We start from the raw sequence: 9,364 nt of genomic DNA, 5'->3' as shown, positions 1-9,364 counted from the left end.
TTATTGCAGACATCTTGTGTCAAAAAATGGCGTTCAAGCCAAAGCCATGTGTTGTTTTCTTTACAACAAATATAAACAAAGCAGATATCGCGCGTACATAACTACGATAACTCATTTGTTTGATGACCTTAAGCACACCGTCCTGGTAGTCTCGACATTCTACGGCTAGTGTTCTTTGAAGTACAATCACACAATCCGCTTTCTTTTTCTTGTATACGATGCCGCTACATTTCGTCTGCCATAAAATATTAGCGTGCGAAAATACCATCAATCATACAGAGATTTTGTTAGAATTAGGCGGTTGCGCTAAGTCTAATGATATTTTCAAGTGAGTGTGGCAGTTAGCGAGTGAGTGAACGAAGGAGTGAGTGTACGATAACAAAAGGCATATGTTGATGAAAGGATGTGGGAATACCACATCCTAGTCAACAACAACTGTGGTTAACGGGTAAAAAAGTGAGACAAAAAAGGAAAATGATATTATGCGCATTATAAACTAAAGAACTAAAGAAGGAGCAAAAATGTGTCAAAAGATATATAAGATTAGGAAACTTTATGAGAATACCCGGCCATTTTATTTAGTACAGCCAGAGATTTTGTAATCAACGTTTTTTCTGACTTCTGTCGCACCAAGCTAAAGTTAGACATGTCTAATCTCCTAACAAAGATTCAGATAAGGGTTTTACAGTCTTCATACCTAAGAAATATCTGCCAAAGCTCATATTTTTTAATAGATCTAATCATTGACAGATTTCAAAGTTTTCACAGGCGCAATTTTTATTCTATAACCACCATTTTTTACCTTGTTAGGCACTAGAAATCAGTGATATCATTTCTAGTCGATTAAATCTATACCTGATTCTCGTAATCAGGGTTGGTACCTCACGTAAGCGATTGCGTAGCAAAAAACCAGAAAAGTCGTAGTAAAAAATAAAAAAACGTAGCAAAAGATAAAAATTGGTTATTACTTTTTAAATTCAAATGAAGTTTAAAAACAAAACATAACAACAAAATTTCAAAATAAAATGTTTACTCTTTTAAGTATTGTATTGCATTTGTTTCTTTTACAGTGACGTTTTCCAAATATCGAACTTACTTATAGAACCAAACACTTTTTGCCACTTACCCCAGCACTTTCGCCATAAATAAGTGAAAACTTACTTAATTTGAGAATATCGATAATTTGATTTCTACGGAATATTGCATCTGTTGAGCCGCTTTTTATCTGTGGCAACAAATCCATCATGAAAGTAGTTGACATTTAATCTTTCTGTTTGTTATGCAAAAATTTGACCGGTGGTCAGGGTTTGAACATTGGTAAATTATTACCAAAATTGGTAGAAAAAATTTGGGTTGATAAAAAAGTAAATTTCTTTCGTTTTGATAGATTTTTTTAAAAGCAGTTTGTTTGAAATACAAAAAAAACTTCCCGTTCCCGCTTTATTTTTCGTAGTTATCTTTATACATATTATAAATTTCTTTCCAAAAGTGTAGTCTACTTTATTGCATTAATTTTCGAGACGAACATATCGTGCTCCATTCAAAACTTATTTTACTGGATCTAAGGCTTTTGATTGCCTAAATATTTTAAATGATTCTTTAAATAAAAAGAAAAAAGTGGACAGGACTGTAATTATACACTATGACTTTTCACAAAAAAAAAAAATAAAAAAATTAACGCCCGTTTTTATAAATGGAAATTGTTAAACGAGAAAAAAACACAAAAGACCGGCGGCAAAAATATTTAAAAAAATCAGTGGGAATTTTTAGCTGCACAGCACATTGTTGGTTAACCTAAAATTTCATGGGCTATAAAACTGCATACCCAACAATTTTCTAAAAATTCAGAGTAAAAAGTTCGAAATTCGGACGACAATGTTTTGAATTTTTCTTAATGTTGTATACAGATTGAATCCTTGATTTTTATGGACTTAGTTAAAGCGTAAAATAGCAAAAAAAATGTATACTTGAAAAACACTTTGAATGTAAAAAAAAAATCACTATGCAGTTTTTTGAGTCACTGTATTTGTCTATAATAACTTTTTGTTGTTGTTTTTTTTTATTCGGTGGCAACCCTGTCGGTGGTGCCAATTTTTGCCGCAGATGCTTCTTGCACAATTTGCAGTAAGAGTTTATATTTAGATCTTGACATTTCTGAAATTATAGTGATTTACAAAAAGTTGCTGCCTATAAGTTGAATGAAATATAAAAAACGTAGTAGAAATAGTCAAAAGTGTAGTGGGGTAGCAAATTTTAAAGTTTTTGAAAAATCGTAGCAAATTTACTGCAATCGCAGCAAAGTACCAACGCTGCTGGTAAGAGATGTAATTTGTAAATCCATAATAGGTCAATCAAAAACTTTGGAATCGATGATTTACTGACTTCAGCAAAATTTTTCATATTGAGAATTGGAAAAGAGGAGCTTAGCTAACACGATGCATATTTTAGGCTGTTCGATTTGGAAATAGCGAAGAAACGCATTTTCTTTAAATACCAGTCTTTGGCCCTTACAAATAAATTCGCAATATTTGCTGAAGGAATACCATTGGAAGCCTAGAAAGCCGATGTAAGAGAGGAATGTGTCTTAATGCGTTAATGATTTGAGTGAATTGAGGAACTCATTTTTTACTACTTTAAAACTAGAAGTGGTCCCCCAAAATTCACTCTTTCACATAATTTTAAAGCAAAGTATCGCAAGGCATACTCTCACAATAAACAGTTGTTATCATTTATTTTCTTAAAACAGTTGAGAATTCCTTTGTTATGCTAAGTCTGCGAATGAAGTAACTAGTAAAATGTAACAATCTATTTTTTCATTTTCCGTAGCATACTTTTTGGCGAACTTTTTGCTAATCTAACAAGTAAGGTCTGAGAAGCTTAGAGAAACCTCTAATGAGTTTGAAAATCTTGGGAAAATAAATGTATGAGTAACAGGTTTACCTAAAAATATGCAACATTAAAGCTCTCAGGCGCATAAAAGGTGCATATTTCCGGGCCCATCTTTTAGTAAAAAGAAATTAGTTTAAGATGTCTGAGAACTAACTGCTGCTTTTGAAGTATTGGCTGGTATTTTTTCACTGCTAAAATAGTCACAAATGAAGGCAAAACTGCGCAAGTAGACACCATTGCCATTGTATGCTTCTGCTACGTTCTCATCTTCATTAAAATTTAACTAAGCAATTCCATCTCCCTAAAGAATTGATGAACTCAAAGGCTATCATTGAACGCTGCATAGATAACTTTTTCTCGGAAGTCTTCCTCTCGGCGTCATCACTTCACACAAGGTTTACTATCACTTTACTTTAAGTACATTTCCAGCTATTTACCCTAAAACTAATACATCCTTGTACACAACCAGCATATAAACAAGGAAACCACATCATTTATTGGAGCATACTTTAATAGAATACTTGCTGGTAGATTTTCGAGCTTAAGTAAATCTCAAACTGCCAATCGACATTGAGTACTTGAGCTTAAGAGCCAAATCGAATGGTACTCAGACAATATGAGAATAGCAAGACAATTAACTCTTTCTCCCCCAACTGCGCAACCCATTGGCTTAGTAAATATATGTATGTGAAAGGTATTTGAATATGTATGCAGAATGCCGTAAGAATCTTTGAATAGCTAAATGAGCACTGAGTAGGTCACTAAAGCTTGTGGCATTTCTTGGGCAACAAGCGAGCAACCGCAACGAAGAAGAGTAGGCGCGAGAGACAGATGGAGATTAGGAGGGCTAGCGAATGTGTGTATAGACTTTTCAAGGATTTAACGAGTGGCATCAAAGCATAGATTGCACTACATAAAATTCAAGTGTATGTAGAAAATGGTGATGAAGCGCTTGAAAAGTGAATAAATGTTTGAAGGGAAATGTTGGAGTACAGCGTGCGAAATGTAGTGGAATAAAGTGAATACTTTTTGCTTCAGAATTTTACGATTTAATTGTGAACATGTTTCTACATACTTCGATAGCACTACGAGTAAATGTCCCACATACTTATAACGCAGCTTCTAAGAGCTAAAATGCAGGCGTATGTGATTAGGTCTGTTAGCGTTACGACGGCCGAATGCAAAAGCAGTTGTGTAAATATCAACAGTTTGGCATTTTAGCCAATAACTTTTTATATTAAGGTGTACACACCTATGTGCATACATAGTACGTTGGAGCTTGTGTGTCTACACATCCATGTTATACACTTATTTATACGCTCATTTGCTTGAGTGCCCCCCGAACAAAAAAAAAAGCAAAACACTTTCTGCAAAAACTTCTACAAACTGTTATCACCCTTATTTATTTTATTTAATACAAATATATTTGAAGCAAGCACGCATGCATATTCTCAGGCGCGTTCGATACTTTCAGCAACGATTACTGGGTACACGCATACATACATATGTACAAACAGATATCCTGTAGGAAATGTATCCGACTATAAGACATACATGTATGTATTTTACGTAGTGTAAGTGCAAAGAACTATGATTCGATAAAAATTTAATATGAAAGGATACTTGTGAGTAGTGATCTGAAGAAGTTACGAACATTTTCCAATTTTTTTTTTTTTCAAAATAACTAAAATTTAGATTTTTAAAAGGCTTTGCGAAAATGTTTTAGCTGATTAAACAAAATGTTTCCCTTTTTCAGATTTTAAAAGTTTAAATTTTTTTGAATTTTCCATAATTAAAAAAACTCAAAATTTTTGCTATGCGAAATACTTTGCAGATACTTTTTTAGGGTTTTTAAATACTTTGATATTTGAAGTTTTCATTATAAAATTTATAGATTAAATACATATTTTAATTTTTGAAGCTTCAGAATTCTTCAACTTATCCAATTAAAGGTTATTTAACATTTGGCTCAAAATTACGATTTAAATTCTTCGGACGTAAAGATTTTTGCTCAAAATTTGCAAAAAATTAATGATTTCAATGCTGTAATCGATTTATCTTTAACTGGCCGTTAGTCAGTAAATAAACCTTGGCGAGAAAAAATGTCCCCCATTTTTTTTTTTTTTTTTTTGCGTCCAAGGAATACTTGTGCCAAGTATTTGTACGCAGTTTTGGATCACCCTGTGTAGTATTTTAGCAATAAAAATTATATTATATTTTTACCTACTTTCTCATTTTATTAATTTTTCATCACTTCTTGTACCTTTCGCTCTTTTTGAGGCTAGTTTATTTAACGCTTGCCAAAATTTCTTATGTATGTACATCATATTTACCACTGTAAAACCCTTTGAGAAGTCGCAATGGAAGCCTTGCAATAAAAATTTGTGTGATAGTATTATAATTTTTGATTTTTTAAATTGTTTTAGAAGAAAACGATTTTTAAATAAACAAATTATAATAATTTAAAATTGCTAAATAGGTAACTTTTTTTAGTTCTTGGAATTTTTTTGCAAGAATTTACATACATATATATATTTTAACCGTTTTTTTTACCACGTTTTTGGACCATGTTAACCGATTTCTATAATTTTTTTAGAGGAAAGATGTTCCTCACAGATGGTCCCATACTAATTTGATTTAAATCCGATCATCGCATTATGAAGAAATTAAAGAAAATCTTAAATTTTATATGCGAATTGAATTCCGTTTTGTTTTTTGCTTAAAAATTACTTGCTTGTTGTTATTGCTTTTGAAAATGGTGTAAGAAGCGAAATTTGAAATTTTTGTGAAAATTTTAAAGTTAAAAAATTTTAATTTTTCTTCTTTTTTTTAATTCTTAGTTTTTATTTCTTTATTTTTATTATATATATATATATATTATATATTTATTTTTTATTTATTTCTTATTTTAATTCTTCAAAAATGGTTGACTGTTGAAATTTTTTAATTTGAGACTATGGAAAAAATCGTATTTTTTTTTTAATTTCTGCCAGTTTTTTGGAGAAAATACATTTTTTTTATTTTTCTGGTATGTTTTAAGATTGCCTCTAACAAACGGCAGCAATCCCAATAAAATTGTTGAATATAAGTCTATAAAAACTTTACAAAGATGTTTAAGTTATAATTGTTCTAAAAAATAAAAAATTCTTTAAAAATTTTCGACTTTTGGAAAGTTTTTGCATTTGAGACTTTTACGTACTTTTAAAAGGTTTATTTTTTTCGCCCATTTTTCGAAAATCGTTTTAAGGTCAGAATGAATCTCCTTTAAAATGAGCATATCTTTTAGATAAGAAAATTTTTTCTCTTTAGTTTTGTAGAAAATGTTCACCACCAAATTTAGGATTGAAAAGTCTTTGGTTTTTTGTTTTTTTTGTTTTGAAGATTAGTTGAACTTGAACCTTTTCAATGACCCGCATGCGATGCTTGGAGCTTATCACAGCAACTAATAATTTTTCGGTGTGAATGAGTTAGAAAAATATAGCAAAATTATTTCCCAAAATTGGAGAACCATAATTCTGTTTAACCTTAAAACTTGTACCCTCACAATCCTTTTATAACTGCACATAAAATTTTCCTAAAAAGCTATCTGAAACCGTCTAAGGTAATTAATTTTCATCCGTTTGAGTTCCAATTCAAATTTAGCATCCACTTTCCTACCCTCTCCGTTGGTGTTTTGTTGAACCCTTTAGCGTTCTACTCTCTTCTAGACTCCCACTCATCCTAATACTATTCGCTGTCTTCAAGAATCCACTAATTTTCCGCTTTGTCTTTCATTTGCTCACCCTACTCCCTTACAGGTCACATGCGTCCCTCATCGCCACTACTCGACTCGGTACGCGATCAATTCGAGGACTACGATCAGTTGGCGAAGGACTTTACGCGTGTATTCCTAAACGAAGAACCATCGTGCCTGCAACATGCGCACCTCTTCGATGTCGTCTTCTTAGTGGGACAATCGAAGCAGAAGGCGCGTTTCATAGGCGTACGCGCGATATTGGGCGTGCGCAGTCGCGTATTTCAGGTGAGTAAATGTTGCTACATATTTCTTTTCCCCTCAACTCTTTTTGAGCACTAGCACTTACTTGCTTTTGCACACAGGAAATGCTATACGGCATTCAGACCGGCTTCGGTTCACCGCAGATTCCTGTCGCTGAGATTTTTGCGCGTCCAGCACCATCACTGGTTTCACCACAAAACCAAAAGCCCAAAAGCAACAACTATCTCACCGTGCCCGATTCCGATTCGATACGACCAAAGAGTGTACCCTCTTCGCCGATGGTGAAACGCGCCTTTAGCCGCTTGGGCACAATCACCGCCGGTTGGGGTCGCTCGATACGGAACAAAAATACGAATCAACTGAATCCTGAGGACAAAAAGAAATGGATATCTTCAACGGATTGTTCCAGTAAGAGTCTCAATCCACACTAATACAAATATATCGATGTGTCTTTTTTTTCTTTTTTATATTCCTTTCTCTTTCGCTCTGTATATGTTCTCCCTGTCTGCCGTGTAAAATATACATATATCTACACCTTGAACGTTCGTTGGTTTAATTGTGTGCTGGTGCCTTCAATACCTTGGAACGCGTGTTTTGTGAACTTTTTTTTCAAATATAATATATATAATCTAATGCTTGTTTAAATATATAACTCAATTTACCACACCTGACGCATCACATTCTTTAAAAAAAAAAATATGTGGTGTGATTTTAATTTTAAATTAATGAAATTATGTCTCATTTTTCAAACTTGAATGCCGTATCCATTTTCCTCTTTTATTGGCTTGCTTTATTCACCACTAAAATATTTTTCCCCCTATTTTTACTTCATCACGAATGCTTTTTTTAACAAAATTCTATTCACAAAAAATATTCTGCATTATGCATTTGCCACAATGTATGTTTTCACTTTTTGTCTATATATTTTAAACTTCACCACACCGTAAAAATTATCTTTTCATAAATATATTTGATGTTTGTATGCAAATCTCATCATGACTTTTTATTATTGCATAATTTTATTTGCGCATATTCATCATCATTTTAACATTAAATAAATACATACTCATTTTACTCACCACACATATTCCAATTTATTTTCTCCACTCGCATAAAAACTGTTAAAATAATCAAAATCTGAATATCTTGTTTAAATATGATTGCCACAAAATTCACCACATTTTCAAAATAATTTTATTAACTTCATCGTATCATAAAAACTTATCCACAAAATAAAATTCACTAAATTTGTATATCGTCGTACGCAAAAAAACTGTTTTTTGTAAACAAAAAATTTGATATTCGGTTTAAACAAATTCACCACACATTCAAAACAACATATATAACTTTTAATTTCCCCATAACTTAAAAAAAAACGGATTTATTCACCGATAAATTCACCACACTTTGAAAACAAATTTTTTCTTCATAATTTCTTCTTTATACAATCGGCTGCTTTGCAAAATCAAATTACGAACAACTACACCACCAAATATACCACACATTTTCGAATAAAATTTTGCTATAAATTGGACTTTCGAAATTTAACAAATAAAAATGTATGCTTCAAAATCTTTCAACCAAATATCAAACAAAATTTTATTGAAAAAACTTTTAACAATTGCTCTTAAATTTTTTATCTCAAAATTCACCACTTTTTTTTTATTTATAAATATATAATTTTATTTAATTAAAATCGTGTGCTACTCATTATATCTTAATTTTTCATACTCACCACACTTTGTTGAGTAAATTTATTTGGGCAAATACTTACGCTTCACATAATCTTTAAAATTAAACGCTTACGAAATTATTCACGCGAAAAAAACCTCACCACACCCAAAATTTTCCAATACTAAAACCCAAACTCATCACTTATTTAACACACCACCTAAACGTTTAAAAAATTTGCAAATCTTCACTAAAAATATTCACCATACTTTATATTCACCACGCTATGAAATACGTCAAATAACATTTCCTTTGTCTATTTCTCACTAAAACATATCTCAATAAACGTACCACATTTTATACTTACCACAAATTTTTTTGCTTATTTAACCACTCGTATCTTATTACCTCATATATCACTCGCTTTATTTTGTATTTCACGTCATTGTTCACTATTTTATCCGTCGTTTTTACATGTTCACCTCTCACCATTCATGTTGTAATTTGTACGTAAATCTGTCTGTCTTTACTTTTTTGAACTTAAACAAAAAATATCACAAAAAACTAACAATAATTCACCTCCATGCATATATTTGCATTCCATTCACTTTTTCTTTTTCTCTTTCACTCTCGATGCCGTTACTCACTCACACTGTATCAACATGCGCCACCATTTATCACTCACCTGGTTTATATATTCTCTATAATTTCCCTCTTTATTTAAACTCTTACCACTGCCCTTCCGTTTTTTTTATTGATCCACTTTTCGACTTCATTTCGTCTTTCGTTTCGTACTCGCTTTTCTTT

At 31.8% G+C, this 9,364-nt stretch overlaps 1 protein-coding gene across 1 annotated transcript; it reads left to right on the top strand.

Annotated features, from left to right (window-relative positions):
* The first annotated feature begins 6,645 nt into the window (after window positions 1-6,645).
* Window positions 6,646-8,455, top strand: LOC108380419 (uncharacterized). The gene is made up of 2 exons (XM_017636788.1): window positions 6,646-6,910; window positions 6,988-8,455. The coding sequence occupies exons 1-2, from the start codon at window positions 6,692-6,694 to the stop codon at window positions 7,315-7,317; spliced, it is 549 nt and encodes a 182-aa protein (XP_017492277.1). The 5' UTR covers window positions 6,646-6,691; the 3' UTR covers window positions 7,318-8,455.
* The last annotated feature ends 909 nt before the right edge of the window (window positions 8,456-9,364 follow it).

The sequence above is a fragment of the Rhagoletis zephyria genome, unplaced genomic scaffold (assembly GCF_001687245.7).
Source record: "Rhagoletis zephyria isolate East Lansing unplaced genomic scaffold, Rhagoletis_zephyria_1.1 Rzeph_scaffold_19196, whole genome shotgun sequence".
In the NCBI taxonomy this organism is placed as follows: domain Eukaryota; kingdom Metazoa; phylum Arthropoda; class Insecta; order Diptera; family Tephritidae; genus Rhagoletis; species Rhagoletis zephyria.
Note: the sequence above shows the minus strand (reverse complement) of the source record. Positions and strands in the feature narration are given on the sequence as shown.